This window comes from Brachyistius frenatus, unplaced genomic scaffold, assembly GCF_029030835.1.
Source record: "Brachyistius frenatus isolate BFR_SWC_R1_liver_20210118 unplaced genomic scaffold, ASM2903083v1 Contig_1, whole genome shotgun sequence".
In the NCBI taxonomy this organism is placed as follows: domain Eukaryota; kingdom Metazoa; phylum Chordata; class Actinopteri; family Embiotocidae; genus Brachyistius; species Brachyistius frenatus.
In genome coordinates, this window is record NW_027210600.1 from 11,867,839 (window position 1) to 11,884,424 (window position 16,586).

At 41.1% G+C, this 16,586-nt stretch overlaps 1 protein-coding gene across 1 annotated transcript; it reads left to right on the top strand.

Annotated features, from left to right (window-relative positions):
• The first annotated feature begins 13,884 nt into the window (after nt 1–13,884).
• Nucleotides 13,885–15,973, top strand: LOC138616504 (uncharacterized). Its single transcript, XM_069690857.1, has 6 exons — nt 13,885–14,004; nt 14,476–14,596; nt 14,826–14,976; nt 15,205–15,344; nt 15,560–15,706; nt 15,966–15,973. The coding sequence occupies exons 2-6, from the start codon at nt 14,485–14,487 to the stop codon at nt 15,971–15,973; spliced, it is 558 nt and encodes a 185-aa protein (XP_069546958.1). The 5' UTR covers nt 13,885–14,004; nt 14,476–14,484.
• The last annotated feature ends 613 nt before the right edge of the window (nt 15,974–16,586 follow it).

Consider the following 16,586-nt stretch of genomic DNA (forward strand, 5'->3'; position numbering starts at 1 on the left):
TCAGGCTGGCAGATACAGGAACAACACACTTGGTCACAGTGGAGAGGTGTGTATTTCATGTCCATCCAGGCATTACTGCAACAGACCCGGAACTCACGTGCCCTTAGTCTGCCCTCAGGTAGGAATTCAGTGCATTTTGAAAAACTGTTTTACTGCATGGATGAGACTGCAACATTTTCTTTAATTGTGCTTGCCTCTGTGTATGTGAAACCTCTGTAAATATCCGTATCTTTCTGTCACACTATTCAGGGTTTTTTCTGTCCAGACGGGACTTCTATTCCCCAACCTTGTCCTGAAGGAACCTACAGCTCACGCTCTGCTCTCAGTGATGCGTCTGAGTGCACCCCTTGTGGTAGCGGCCAGTATTGCACCGGCGTGGGACTTGCACAGCCGTCTGGAAGCTGCCAGGAGCGTTTCTACTGCAGAGAAGGAGCCAAGTCTGCAGTATGAGAATGACATTTCAGTAATTTATTAAATGGAGGTTGTTTGTCATTAATTCTTAATACTTTTCCTTAATTATTTTTGATTCCCATTGGTTTCAACGAGCCTTCATTGGATCAACAAATACATGTATAATAGTAATAATAACACCAAAAGCAGCTTTGTATTACTGGCTCACATTAAACCAGTTTGCACTCTTTTATTTTCAGTGTGGTAAAGGCACTCGTACTATAAAACAGTATGATGTTGGAAATAATTTAACTTTATTTTTGCTTTTCTTTGCATCTAATGACTGTTATTATTGCCAGACTCCAATTGATGGACCAACTGGAGGTTTATGTCCAGCAGGAAGTTACTGTCCTCGAGGTTCGTCCTCTCCCCTCCCCTGTCCCTCCAGCACCTTCAACAACAGCACTGGCCTCAGCAGACCTGAGGACTGTGTCAGCTGCCCTCCAGGGTAATCCCCCTCATATTCACTCACCATTCTCCTTTACATCAGGATTATTCAGATATTGGCTGATATATATAAGAGGACTATGTGAAACTGAAGCCTCAACTCCGTGAAGCAATGTGTTTCTCTCCCTGTCAGTTTTTATTGTTTAGGTCTTAACAACACCTCACCTTCAGGTCCTTGTTTTCCTGGTTTCTACTGCACTGGTGGCTCAGCGTCACCTGTTCAGAATGAAGCAGAAGAGGGTTTTTATACCTCGGAGGGAGCAGCCAGAGCTGAACCATGTCCTCTTGGCACTTTTGGTCCGGTAGGAAATCATACATACAGAATACCAAGTGTCGCTAGTCTTTAGGTGTTTTGTTTTTAATTAGATAATGGGATAATACAATATTCAAGGTTATCCCTTTGCCTATAAATTCTCCACAGCGTCGAGGTGCACAGTCATGTGTGGCGTGTCAGGGAGGCAGACTGTGTAATCAGACAGCCATGTCCCACCCGCCAATGTGTCCCACAGGACACTACTGTCCTCCAGGGTCCTCGATGGCTCGCCCCTGTCCTCCAGTCAGTATCTCTGCATGAGTATGTGTGTAAAAATGTACCCTTTATCAAATTCACATAAGTGATATTAAAAATGATTCTGTGGTATTATTCAGGGCTCCTACTCTGACCAGCCTGGTGGTGAAGCTATGAAGCACTGTCGGCCGTGTGAGGCAGGTTTGTTCTGTAGCAGAACTGGTCTCTCTGAACCTCAGGGTCTCTGTAACCCGGGACACTACTGCACCTCTGGAGCCTCCACTGCCTCTCCTGTAAGACATAATGAATCACAACTTTGATAACAAATTTACAGGGCTTTAAGATGCATGTTTTGACGTCATATTTCAAAATTTGTAATTTTTTTTCTCTTTATAGATGTGTTTCAAAAGCTCTGATGTAAACATTCTGTGATACCTTTCATATTTACCATGTGGATTTCTGTATAATATACAATGATGGTGAATTGTTTGACATTTTGTCTGCTATGTGCTTGTAGATAATTTATGCTTACAATTATGTTCTGTTGAAGTGAGGCAATTAGTCAGCATGATGCAGTATGAAAGTGGGGGAAGGAGTCAGACAAGAAAAGCACAGGGCTATTAAAGAGGTGGAAGTATCCTGGTTTTGAAGTTGGATATGTCTGCTTTGAAGCTGTGTAGTTGATTGGATGGCAGCTATTAATTTTTCCGTGCACTTTGACTGCTTAAGTATGTTCATTTGATATGAATATGAATTTAAAGGCATGTTTAGTTTGAGTTTGGATTAGTAAATAAATAAGTAAGTGCATTTTTGGATATGCTGCTGAGTGCGTAGGAATGATGGCTACCAACTAAAATTGCCCACAGCTTCAACTTTTAAACTTCTAACTTGAACAGCAAAAATGAAGCCAAAATGGTAATTTTGTCATATTTTGAAGGCCAAAATTATTTCTTTAAATTGCTTTTTTGGTCCAACAGTCCAAAGCCCAGAAATATTCAGTTTAGCATCACATAAGGCAGATATTTTGTTGACGACTTTATTTGACGAATGAAATTAAATATTAACTGATTATCAAAATTGTTGTTGATTTCAGTCACTCAAATTCTAATGATCATTGTGACATTTTTACAGGTGGCTGTAGCCTCTGGTGGTGTTTGTCCTGCAGGATACGTCTGTCCACAAGGGACCAAGTACCCCCAGCAGCACCCCTGTCCTGCAGGAACCTGGAGCAACACTATTGGAGCCCAAAATATGTCCTCGTGTTATCTCTGCCCCCCAGGACTCTACTGCAACAGCACTGGACTCAGCCAGCCTTCAGGAATTTGTAATACAGGTATTGGAAAGAATTATCTGGTTCAATAATGTTGAACTACACTTTTATCCATATACTTATGTTGAAGCAATTTTGTACTTGTCCACTTACCGCTGTACATGTATTTCATAGGTAGGTGAAGGTTCTCTACATCCATAAATAATGTCTTATTCCTAAAATATTTTTCCTTCATTGAAAAGGAAAGTGAAGAAAAAAGGCATAAACAGAAAATATTTGGCTCAAACGATCTTCACTGTCATAAGTCACTAAAATGATGTCATCTAATTTAAAGGATATTACTGCTCTGGAGGGGCAGCGTTTTCAATGCCCTCAGATGGTGGAACAGGGGACATTTGTCCCATTGGACACTATTGTCCCTTGGGTTCAGCTTCTCCTGTACTCTGCCCCGATGGAACATACTCAAACACTACCGGTATAAACATTGATTTCACAAACTGCACCACATATCGGGTATCATTATTTTGAATGATACACAACACTTCATAATTTTATTCTGTCTTTTTTTGAATGAAGGGGCAGAAGTGTGTGATGACTGCCCCTTAGGCACGTACTGTCTCTCAGGAGAGAGCATCCAGCTCTGTCCAGCAGGACACTACTGTCTTGGTGGAGGTGTTGAGGGCATCCTGCCATGCCCACCCGGCACATACAGCCCTCAGTCTGGCCTCAGTCAAGTGGAGCAGTGCCTCATTTGTCCAGCAGGTGAGAGTATTGTCACACGGTTTTCAGCACTCTGTATGGAAGACACTATTTATACATGCAGTGTTTAGCAGAATTGGATCTTAATGTATTACATTTTTGTTGAAACCAATTCATTTAATTAAAAGGCAAGAGCACAATGTTTATTCACATTTATTTAACTGAAATATATTTTAATTTCTATGCCTTATTTCTACTGAAATCATGTTTTCTATTGTTCATGCTTCACTAACAGGGTTCTTTTGTGAGGACTGGGGTCTGTTTGAACCTACTGGACCTTGTCAGGCTGGTTATTACTGCATCGCAGGTACACTGCATGTGTAGTTGGTGCTACATGTTCAGTATTACGTGTAACCTACCTGCTACTGCAAACACACGCCTTTGCACTGTTAAATTGGATCGGACAATTAAACCTGACTAAAATGTACAACTTGTCAAGGTGTAAACTTTCAGAATCCAGATGGCAACTTCAGCACAGGAGTAGGAGGAGCATGTCCACAGGGGAGGTACTGTCCTGAGGGCACCAGTCTCCCTCTGCCCTGTCCACCAGGGACCTATTCTAAGAGGTTGGTTGGTCAAAATATTACACACATTGTTTTTACCATGTGACTGTAAACATTTGTGAGTGCATATGTTTACATTTGTGTGGTTTTAGTCTTCATCTGACAGACACCTCTGGCTGTAGTCTGTGCCCAGCGGGTCAGTTCTGTGGCACTGCAGGTCTTACACGTCCATCTGGTCTGTGTCGGGCTGGATTCTACTGTCCTGGGGGAGACGCAGCAGGAACAGGTAGAATTTAAAAATCCTAACTTTTGTTTTCATGAGAAGTAGATTTTCGCTGGTGTTGTTGCCACAGAAATTTACTTCAATATTCCTTTCTGCAGGGTAAACCTGGTTAAACTATATTCTAATATTAACACAGCAGTAACTATTCTTTCAATTTATTCTATGAAATGAATAAGTGTACAGCCGACTTTATATATAATGTGTGAACAGAAATCGTATGACTAAGCATCAGATAGAAGAGAAACAGATGCTGATAAATGCAGGAAACCTGAATGTGTGAGAGCGTTTTGCTGAATGAATGATAACTGAATTAATCAGGTAATCCCATGATTCATTACATTAAGGGATTAGCAGCCATCATTTCAGTGATGTACCACATCAAATTGGTTTTTCCTCTCCAGGCTCAGAGGGAGGGCTTTGCCCACCAACTCACTACTGCCCTGAGGGTAGTGCTAGCCCAGTGCCCTGCCCAGCCGGAACCTACACCAACCTCACAGGACAGTCTGTGTGCTCACGCTGCCCTGCCGGATACTACTGTCCAGAAAAGAGTGGCAATTTTACCAAGTTCCCCTGTCCTCCTGGATTCTACTGCCCTGATGGTACACTCGCCCAAAACACTATCAGCCAATGGTTGTGTATCTTCATGAATCCATTGGAAAAACATGTATTAGTATACGAGTGTAAATCCAGCATACTGTGGTCTATAAAAAAGAGAGTAGCACTTTATGGAACACTTCATGAGCTTCTCGTTGCGCTAAACGGTACTCTTTGCATTGGTATCCTGTTCAACTCAGCTTTGACCATACAGTTAGAAATGTGGCTCTATAAATACCAATATGGCATGTGGTGCTTGTTTGTAATCCGATTGTATTATTTGCGTAGGAACAAGGCATGCCACTCAGTTTCCATGCCCTCGTGGATACTACAACCCAGAGCCCATGACTCAGAGCCTGGACAGCTGCCTGCCTTGTCCTCCAGGACACTACTGTGAGAAAGAAAGGCTGACTAAAGTGTCTGGAAAATGCAAGCCTGGTCAGTAATATTATCTTTGTTTATTTCTACCAAAGATCCAGTCACAGTCATACAGTCTAGTTTCTCAGTATCAGGATTTTGTCCTCTATAGCAGGCTGTTTCTCTCTAGAGGCCGGCAAACCAGTTTAAAGCTGTCTGAAAATCTGGAGGGTGGGGAACAAAGAGTGCGCATTAAGCACTGAACATCACAGCTCGACACCAGACGCGTTTCAGCAACAACAGCAGCTTTCAAATAATTCTGTGTGTTATTTATTTATATCCAAAGAGTCAGAAGTGCGTCGCTCCATATGTCTGCCACATAATTCTTAGGTCTCAGGCTGATAATAGAAGTGTGGCTGCATGGTTTATTAAGTCTTTTTTTCCTCATGGATGAGTCATCTCTCTCACCTCGCTCTGTTCTGCTGTCTTCCTGCTCTGTTGAGTTGCTGTTGCTGTTGCCCTGTTTTGCCCTGCCCTGAGAAAGTTACTGTGTGACATCTGCACTAATGAGCAGCAAGAATGTTTTGCTTTTCACAGGGACCGATCGCAGTCATAACATCAGTGCATCACCCTCATCGTCTTCCGCTTTGTCTCATGCTGTGTTTGTTCCTCTCAGGTTGGTTCTGTGTGTCAGCAGCATGGAACTCCCAGCCCTTTGACCTAGACAATTACACAAACGCCAACTGCCTTTGCCCAGCTACCTCCACAGGGGGGCGCTGCCAGGTGGGTTTTTACTGCCCCTTGGGTAGCTCGGAGCCCATGCCTTGTCCACCTGGAACCTTCTGTAACATCTCAGGTATTTGGACACTGACTAATAGCATTTTAAATAATACACACTCTTAAACTTGTCCACAGTGAGCATAATGTCACAAATAAGATCTCAGCAGATCGCACTGTGTGGTGTTTGTTTGTAAAGTAAGACCAGTGCTTCAGTCATAAGGGTATCAGGACACCAGCAAAAGCTGAATTTAACTGTTTCACATTCACTGATCATAAATCAATAAATGAGTATAAAACGTTAAACCGTACAAGGAAAAGTATTCAGTGATACATGAGAAATGTAGATGAATGTGTTGAAAGGCATTCAAAGGGTTTGTTCATGAATGATACAACACCATACTATATATAGCTGTATATTGCCTTGAAAATATCGTAAGAATTTTATACTGCATAAAAAAATAGCCCTGATTAGTATATATTGAAAATAATACATACTGAAACATATGTATTGTATTGGTGTTGTGTTATACATGATGGAAGTGTTATTTTGAGGGGGATGTATGAGTTTGGATTTCCTTTGCGTAAATACAGCTATTATTACATTTTCTGGCCACTATGTAATGTTTGCTAAAGTTATGAAAGAGAGAGAGAGAAAGAGCATTGATAAGACATTTTAATTCCAGACAGTATTCTTCTGGTAGGGACGTTAGTCTCTTGGCTAGTTATATATTTTTGTGTATATAAAATCTAAATAACAATATTATGATGTTGCTCTAAAGGTTTGGCTCTGCCAATGGGTCCCTGCTCCCTCGGGTATTACTGTGTAGGAGGAGCCACTGAGGCTAGGCCAACAGATGGCGTAACAGGCAGCATCTGTCCACCTGGGACGTACTGTGGTAAGCCCAGCTTTACTGCCAATACTAACTTGCCAACAAAGTAACGTGCTTGGTAAAATCGACAGTACATTGGGTCAACAGATGCCTGGCATTTTGCTTAATTTAGAATGAGTTTAACAGGAAAAAACTATATTTACTTTTCTTATTGTCATCACTACACATTCTGTGTTCACCACTCAGAATGGAGAGCAACAAGAGTCTTAGTGCATCTGTATGTTCATAAAAATACTATATTATTAGGAATTTTAAGATAATGTAACGTTAAGTAGAATTACACATAAAACTGAGACCATGAAATACGTTCTTTGTATAAACTATTAATCATAGACCAAAACAACAAGTTTTGTACAAGAGTCTGCGAAGTCTTATCATATCTTACCTTATACTTAAGGGGTATTTTTTTTTTTTTTTAATTGATTGGACCTGTTTTTTTTTTTTTTTTTTTTAATAGCAAAAAGGCTCCAGATTCTAAAGTGGGCCCATAGATATGTAAATTAGGAGAAGAGGCGCTGCAAAAGCAGCTTTAACTATGACCCAGGTGGATTGGAGACCCAAATACCCAAAGGTATAAGTGTGAGTCAGCTTGTTTCTATTTGTGATAGCTGGATGATAAACTGATTAGCTATGTTTGTGTGCACCTCTGCATCCTGACCAATGTTTCTTCGTGCACTGCCCTATAGTGCTGCACAGGCATTGGTATAAAAAAAGGTATGAATGAATAGAAGAATGAATGATGACCTCCTCCAACTTTTTCTCTCTGCAGTTGAAGGTTCAGGGGAGCCAGAGTTGTGTCCAGCTGGTACTTTCTCCCCAGTGCCAGGTCTGACCAGTGAGGCTGGCTGTCAGCCCTGTACTGCAGGTTTCTACTGCAGAGGAGCAGGCCTCAGGGCTCCAACTGGACCCTGCAGCCAAGGTCACTGTTTCATGAATCATTAATTTATATAATATAAAAGGATTCTGGTTCTTACCTGTTTGATAAAAGTATGTGTTTGATACATTCTTTGTTAAAACCCCAACCTCCTTACTATTCTTTAACCATCTACTGTGTTCCTGTATATTTTAATAGGCTACTGGTGTCCTCTTGGTCAGACTGCCGCTACAGCTCTGCCGTGTCCTCGGGGTCACTTCTGCTCAGAAGGTAGTTCAGCTCCAGATCCCTGCCCATCAGGAACCTTCCAGGATAGAGACAAACAAGCATCTTGTTCTGTCTGTGAAGCAGGTAGGAGCCCTTTTAACTCCTATTACCTTCTCAGCCGAAGCATGTTTCTTTTCTTTTAAGCACTCTTTTTTTTTTAGCCTTGAGACATTTTTGTTTTGCTGAACAGGCTACACTTAAAATACCTCTCTAGCAGTTTAGTGTTTTTTTTTTTTAATTGAAATTGTTGGCCTTTTTCACCAGCATGTGTTCCATTTATTATGCTGCCCTTTGCAAGTTTTTTTTAAAAGAAGTATTCTTATTTATTCAATATTTTGATGCTTTGGCAACATTGTTTGTCAAAACCTTCATGCCAAAAAACCTTTTGAATCAACCATCAGTATAGAAACTTCAATACAATACTGCTAAAAAAAGTTTTTGTTATTTTTCCACCATCTTGTCTTCAGTGCTTTCTCTTACTGGCAGTGCTAATTTGAAAATGAGCATCTCTCCTCTTTTGAAGGGTACTACTGTGATTTGAGACCGGGTCTTACCAATGCCTCCTTGCTGAGGCCCTGCCCTAAAGGACATTACTGTCCTGCTGGTACAGCCCTTCCCAACCAACACCCCTGCCCCATAGGCTCCTTCAACTCAAGACAATACGCATACACCTCAGCAAGCTGCATGCCATGTGCTGCTGGTAACTACTGTCCTTCTGCTGGACTGTCAGAGCCGGCAGGTGAGAAAGAGATCGCTCCCTTCTAATCTAATCTCATCTGATTTGATCTCGTCCCAGCTCGTCTCATATCAACTGATTTAAAAATCTGTCCACTGGAATAGCAGAACAGTTAATGGCACCTCAATGGGCAGAAAGGCTATCAAATTGCCATTGGAATGTGGCTACCAATCTGACCGACTTTGAAAGATGTGCTTATTCCATAGTCCAACCAACCAATGTGTGTGTAATCTGTGGTTTTTGAGACCATTCAATGAACATCTGAACTTGAAGCAATAAGTGCTACAAAAAAAAAATCAGGCAACCTTGCCTTGACCTCTGCCCAAGATTTAAATGGCAGTAAACCCAAATGTCTGTGCATGCCATTTGATAACTTTTTTGACACTGCAGTTAACAAATGGACTTTAGAGCTTCCCTTGTATCTTTAATATTTAAATCTGTGGTTCACCCAAATTGCAAATGACATTTTTTTTTGTAATCAACTGCAGAAAGCTTTGGTTTTACTGTATTTGCCTGGATTTTAAAATATTTATGTTTGACTAGAGACTCTCAGAAACTAGGGAGATTCAGTTTGGCAATTCAGTTGTTATACAGAGAAGTTGTAGTCTCAAACATGTACCACAGGGCTGTAGATTTATCTGCGTCACTGTAGTATGAAAATGTGTCGTGATGTTCTTCTACCCAAAGGACCATGCCATGCTGGTTATTGGTGCAGAGAGGGAGCATCCTCTCCCAGCCCACTGGATGGACTCTCAGGTTCCCTGTGTCCTGCTGGTCACTACTGCCCCCCAGGTTACTTATTTATCCTCCCTCAATAAGCAGCTGCTACACTGTCGTTGCCTGAAATGTATCAAGCTGCATGGGACCCTTGTTTTTGAAGTAGAGTTTTTGTAATCCAGTGATGATACAGCTTGCCTTATAGGGTAATGTAACCAAATTTATACTGTGTGAGGCTTTAAGCATTCTCCTTCATTATATTTTTTTGGCTGCAATGTTTTATTCATGCATCTTACCATTTGAAGGCCTACAGGAAGTTCTGACAACGCTTATCTTGTAACTTTTGATACAGTTTTCCTCAAATTAATTTGTATGCTTGTTCCCTCTGACTCGGTGCGCTGATCCGTGCCTTACAAATGTTGCTGCAGGGTAAACTCTGCATTGTCGTGAGTTTGCTGAATGCTGCACCCAGCAGCGGGTGCTTTATAAGAGTGTCTCACTCATTTAGTTGTACTTCAATTCTGATTATAGTGTGTCACAGTGTGATGTTTTTACAAAATTAATAACTGCATATTCCTGCAGTCTTAGTTTTTGCAATCTCTTCTTCCAATTGGAGTTGAAATGCGAGTTTGTGATTATGTGTCATCTTTACAGGCACCACTGCTCCTGAGGCCTGCCCTGAAGGAAGCTGGTCAAACAGCTCAGGCCTGCGTAGCCAGGAGGACTGCAAACCCTGTCTGGGGGGATTTTACTGTGACTCTGCTGGCCTCACTAAACCAAGTGGATCTTGTAGTGGAGGGTACACCAGACACTGCATTTATGAAATATATATCACGTGTACTTATTGTTTGTCCCCAGCCATTTTATCATTTCACACGTCAAAACAATAGGACTGTTATTATCCTTGGGTTTTCATGCTATCATGTTTTTTGTGCAGGTATTACTGTGTAGAGGGAGCTGTCACATCCAGCCCTACTGATGGAATGACAGGAGGACCCTGCCCTGAGGGTTACTACTGCCCAGAGGGAACTGTTCAACCTGTGCCCTGTGATCCAGGGACATATGTGGCTGTTACACACGCTACTCAGTGTGAGCCTTGTTTGCCAGGCTGGTACTGTGTGTCTGGGTCTCTGTATCTGTGTCCTGCAGGTTTGTAGTTTGTTGTTTTGCCCTTGACACCACTTTGGAAATACAATTTCAGCTAAATGCTGTTTTTGTGAAATTATCTAGCAAAATTGTTGCTAAAAACAGAAACGAACAATGTTTATCAGTAAAAAAAAAAACAACAATGAAATTATTATTATTATTATTATTATAAGAATTGAACCCCAGTTTTTTCATCCTTCATATTTATGCATTTCCTTGCTTTTTTTTGTGCAGGTTTTTACTGCCCTGAAGGAACTGGATTTGACTTGAAAAGCTGTCCAGAGGGAACTTACGGTCCTGACCCTGGCTATTGGTCTGTCTCTCAGTGTAGGCAGTGTGACGGTGGCCATTACTGTTCTTCCAGAAATGGCACAGCTGTCACTGGACCATGTCAGAAAGGATATTACTGTTCACATGGAAACATCTCTCCACAGCCACTGTCACAGGCTGCAGGTAAACCAACATGTTTACAGGACAGGCACTCCAAATTCACACATTTAAGAAATGGAGTATGTTCTTGTAATACCACATTTGTTCTTATTATTATGTCAGAAAATTGTATTATTAGTGTTAATTACAAAGTGGATGAGGATGTGGTTCTTCATTGATATTCCTGTTTTGAGATGGTTGATAAATGTCAACTGTTTTCCGTGTGTCTTTCACCAGGCGAAGGAGGGGCATGTCCTACTGGTCATTACTGCCCCCAGGCCACCATCCATCCGCTGCCCTGTCCACGTGGAACATTTTCGAACCTCAGCAAATTAGTCTCTGAGGTCATTTTAACTTTATATTACAACCACATATCTTCTTGACAAAGATTGAGAGAAGTATTTACCATTGAAATTACACCTGAATGGGAATTTGTGGATTGGGAATGTTAAGATTTGAGTAGGGTTTTCTTTTTCTTTTTGAAAAAAAAAAAAAAAAAAAATTCTATGTGTGTGTGTATATATATATCTACATATATAGATATATATATATACATAGAATAATAAACATTTTCAGATGAATAAATGACAGCTGGATAAAGTATTTTTTCTTAATAATGAGTTTCAAAAAATACTTTTCTTTCCATGGTTTTTTATGTATTTATTCATTTAATTATTTATTTTACATATTTTCCCAATTCATTTCTTATTTATCTGTATTTCATTATTATTATTTAACAGTGAAAAATCTCCACAGTTTATGACATAGATATTGATCATGCCCTGTGGTAACTAATTTCTGTTCAGCTGCTACACAAACCCTATACATTATATATTATAACTTACAATATGTTTTCTGTCTGTCTTGTGACAGCCAATCAATATGTAGTTCCAAATCAATGTCGCAACAAGACATTGTTTTCTTTATCTTACCTCATCTCTTTCTCTTCCTCCATTACTCCCCTCTTTGTTTCTCTTCTATCGCCACTCAGGAGGATTGTCAGCCATGTCTCCCAGGTTACTATTGTGATTCTGTGGGGCTCTCAGCGCCTTCAGGAAAATGCTGGAAAGGTTTCTTCTGTTTGGAGGGTGCAGATCGGCCTGACCATCGTTTGAGAGACAGCCGTGGAGGGCTGTGCCCGAAAGGTGATCAGGTCCTCTTAGAATTTAGAAATTTGTATTTCATTTTTTTGTTTTTTTTGTTTTGTTTTTGTTAAAGGGAGAAGATTGGCAAAGGAAAATGCTCTAAGATTCATTAGAAAATAATGGGGATTGTTCAGATGGGAAGTAGCATTATGAAACAATACTTCACACAGCATTGTTGAAACTCCAATCAAAATAGAATTTTAAACACAATTACGTTTAAAATTTACGTAGGCTCGGAACAAGTGAGCTAATAAACAAGACACTCTTTCAAGTAAATAGGGCTAAATATAAGCAGCTTCTCTGTTAACACTGGAAATCAAATCCTGTCTCCTGTTGATTGTGCACATCTTTTTGTGTGTGCTTGAGCGTGCATCTCTTTCGTGGCTTTTGTCTTCACACATCCAGGTTATTACTGCTCTGAGGGCTCCGTGGCTCCTCAGCAGTGCCTCTTGGGAACCATCACTACAGAAGACGGCCAAGCCAGCTGCAGCGCCTGTCCCCAGGGGTAAACTCGCTTATCAGTCACTTGCAACCGTAAACAGATACACATTTTCCCTTCTACACATAATAGATTATGCAAGAGCTGAATCTGTATATAGAGTTGTTTTGGATGTTTACGCACATTTGTGAATATCTTTTTAAGTTTTTATTTTGTTTTTTCTCTGATTTTACATGCGAGGATACATGCATACACAAGTACAGTCAAGACTCATTGCCCCCACAAGCAGCTAAGAACTGAATTATTCTCTCCTTGTTTTGCCTGGATAGTTTTTATTGTCCTGGCAGAAGTAATGGCTCTCTGTCACAGAGTTATGAGTGTCCAGTGGGTCATTTCTGCCCGTCCGGGACCTGGTCCAAACACCAGTACCCATGTCCAGCTGGATCAATCAATCCTCACACTCGGATGGCAAAACCACAGGACTGCTTGCCCTGCCCTCCAGGTCACACATCATTTACTGCTAATGATTATGAGTGCCCTTAAGGTTAAATAATTGACCCACGGTGTACATCAAAGACCTTTACTGTAAATGGTTATTTAATACTCCTTTAAACCAATAAATCTACCTCAATAGATAGATAGATAAGATAGATAGAGATACTGTATATAGGTCTCTATAGAGATCTAATATATATATATATATATATATATATATACATATACTGTATGTCAGCTTGAAATCACACAGTATAGAGTGTGTCTTCATTTTCGGTTTTACAGGGTAATTTAAAGTAATTTTCGATTACACTTGAATTCACTCTATTTTTGCGGCCAAACCAGGCTCCTTCTGTGCATCTCCTGGAAAGGGTGTTCCATCAGGCCAGTGTCATGCTGGGTACTTCTGCCTCTCTGGGGCCTGGTCACCAACACCAGAGGATGAAGGGACGACAGGTGATGGGTGTCCTGAAGGTCATTACTGTGCCCAGGGCTCCTCGGCACCACTGCCCTGTCCCATAGGACATTACAGCAACAGAACCAGAAACAGTCATCTCTCCGATTGCCTGCCTTGTCCTGCAGGTTGGAAGCAATTCATGTTGCACACATAAGTGGTTAATATATTTGTCTTTTAGCTGTCAGATAAATGTTAAGTTACATAACGTGAATTATTGGGTGATAAGGCTTCACACAGTGTCTGTGACTGATCGCTGCCTTTGTTTTATAGGTTTCCGCTGTGTCACCAGAGGGCTCTCTCTTCCTTCTCATATCTGCTCAGCTGGCTCTTACTGTCCAGGCAGAGAAAATAGCAGTCAGCAGGACTCATTACCCTGCTCACCTGGAAACAGATGCCCACCTGGATCTGATAGACAGACACCCTGCCTGCCGGGGACCTACCAGAATTTACCTGGGCAGGTGAGGAGGATGAGAATGAATTTATGCCTATATTATCATGAGTCTTGGTGTCCCAAATGCAAGCTGCTCCTACTATATAAATCAATTGAAATTAGCTACAATAACTATGCTACTTTCATAGACACTATATGATTTGATATACTGGACTGAGAAATGTGTTTTACTTCACTGCATCTGGAATATGGCTATTGGTCAACTTGTATATGACCTATAAAAGATGGAGATGTGTTGTGAAGCTGTTATATTTGCACATTTTGGGGAAGTTATGACTCTTCTTAAAGCAAAGTGTTAATGTTCCAGCAGGCCCATCTTTATCAACATTTGTGTGTACTGCATACAGTTTTGCTTTTATTATCTCCAACATAAGCATCTAGTGTTAATGTCCATTGATACTATAGTGAACATCTGTAGCCCTTATTTTGTATTTGTGCTGTGTAGAAAACTTCATGTGCATAATTTCCTCCTCCACAGGCCGACTGTATGAAATGTCCAGCAGGATTTTACTGTGCTGGCTCAGTGGATGCTGACACTGGGCATGCGACTGGGACTCACACTCTCATGCTGTGTCCTAAAGGACATTATTGCCCATCAGGTAGGAGACTATTAAGATTGATTAGTTGCCTGATGATATGTCAGATGCAAAATGCTGAATATTGCCTCTTGTTTTGTTTGTACTCTAAAACAAGTGGCTGTAACAATAAATGGCGTTCAAATTATGCAAATGTGTATAATAATAAATAATCAAGAGGAAGTTGGTCTTCACAAACTGTTCCATGATGTTTCGTCCTCAACCATCTGTAGCTATTATTATTTATTTACAGGGATGCATACTGGTGTAGCATTCCCATGCCCAGCTGGCACCTTCAGCAGGCAGATGGGGTTGTCTAATAAGTCAGGCTGTGAGCTCTGTTCTCCAGGGAGATACTGCAGCTCCTCTGGACTTTCTGCTCCCACTGGGTCCTGCTCTCCTGGGTAAATAGGCAAACTGGACACACGCTTCATCATGTTCACGTACACATTATGGTGGATGACCTGTTTTTGTGTAATTCTGCCTTGTTTGGTTCAATTCTGTCTATTTTGTCTGTAATTAAACCTCCTTTATGCTGTATCTGCCAGTCTGTCCGTCTGTTATCTATCACTTCCTCCATCCCACATAGTCCTAACAATTTTCTTTGTCCTCATCATCTCTCTGCCCTGTAGTTACTTCTGTATCCATGGTTCTTTCTCTGCCCAACCAGAAGAGGGCCCAACCGGAGGCCGCTGCTCTGCAGGGTCCTACTGCCCCCAGGGTACCAGCTATATGGTTCCGTGTCCTCCAGGCACCTTCAGCTCCATAGATGGTGACGTATAACACTGAATAATTACACAGATACACTGTTGGTGACATCTAAACCCAATAGAATGGCTTCACCTTTTGACCTATCGATTGTGTCTTTTAACAATGACTTGAAACAGGTGAAGGGAAAATATTTTACTTTCTAGTATTTTAAGCCACATTTTATATCTAGTTTATCTTTTCAGATCCAATATACGAGTTGTATTTTTGGTTTATCAGGGGCTGTTTCTATCGAAGTATGTCAGCCCTGTTTGCCTGGCCACTACTGTGCTGAGGTTGGTCTCTCCTCCCCGTCTGGGCCCTGCAACTCTGGCTTTTACTGCAGAGAGGGATCCAGAACTGCCACACCTTGGGGTAATATCACAGGTAACACGCTTCTTCTACTTGCCCTTTTCGTTGTGTTAATAAATGCATGGCAACATAAACAGCTGGTTGTTTTAGAAATGGTATTTATAATCTAAAAAAAAATCTAAGGTCATCTGACACAAGCCTAAAAAATACATTGCTGTGCAGAATTGTCTTTCAGTGCACTTCTGTTTTTATTTAACATTTTCACGGCCTTTGACTCAGCAGAGCTGGGGAGGTCTTCACAGAACATTTACCAGTCTCCACTGCTTTCTCTTAGTATTTTGATTGGAGAAAATGGGTCTGGCCTTATAGTTCACTCACTAACCTAATGAGTAATGACATCCAATAAAGGTCTATTGTCTCAGTTACAGGAGATATCACATCTCCATCCTCACTTCCTGGTGATTCAACCCTGGGTCAGTTCTATGGTGATGCGTGTCCAGCAGGCCACTACTGTCCTAAAGGGAGTGCAGAACCAAGCCCCTGTCCTCCAGGTAGAAAACCCAGACAGAGCTCCAAAAGAGGAAGTGGACATTATTTCTGTTATCATGTATTATGAATGTGTTGCTGAAGTAAATCAATCCTCTGTCTATTTACTGAAGGTGCCATGTGTATGATATCTTTGGTTTTATTAGACAGCTTCCAAAGGTAGTGTGCAGTCCCATAAAACCCCCAGTGGTGCAGTATAATAGCTTAATGTATCCAAAACTTTAGAGGGGGTCGTAAAACCTAACGGCAGTCCAGTAAAACTGTCATAATGGAGCAAGCTATGGTGCACATATGACAATTATGCCATGCTAGTTCCTTTTCTGTATGTGTGTGTGTGTGAGAAAGGAGACTCGGTGGGAGTTATTTTTACTTAAATGGTAATTTGCCTCCTCAATATAGGCACTTTCTT

Coding starts and splice junctions, on each gene's coding strand:
- LOC138616504 (XM_069690857.1), top strand. CDS start 14,485: ATGAAATGTCCAGCAGGATTTTACTGTGCTGGCTCAGTGGATGCTGAC. Junction 14,597..14,825: donor AGGACATTATTGCCCATCAG/GTAGGAGACTAT, acceptor ATTTATTTACAG/GGATGCATACTGGTGTAGCA. Junction 14,977..15,204: donor ACTGGGTCCTGCTCTCCTGG/GTAAATAGGCAA, acceptor TCTGCCCTGTAG/TTACTTCTGTATCCATGGTT.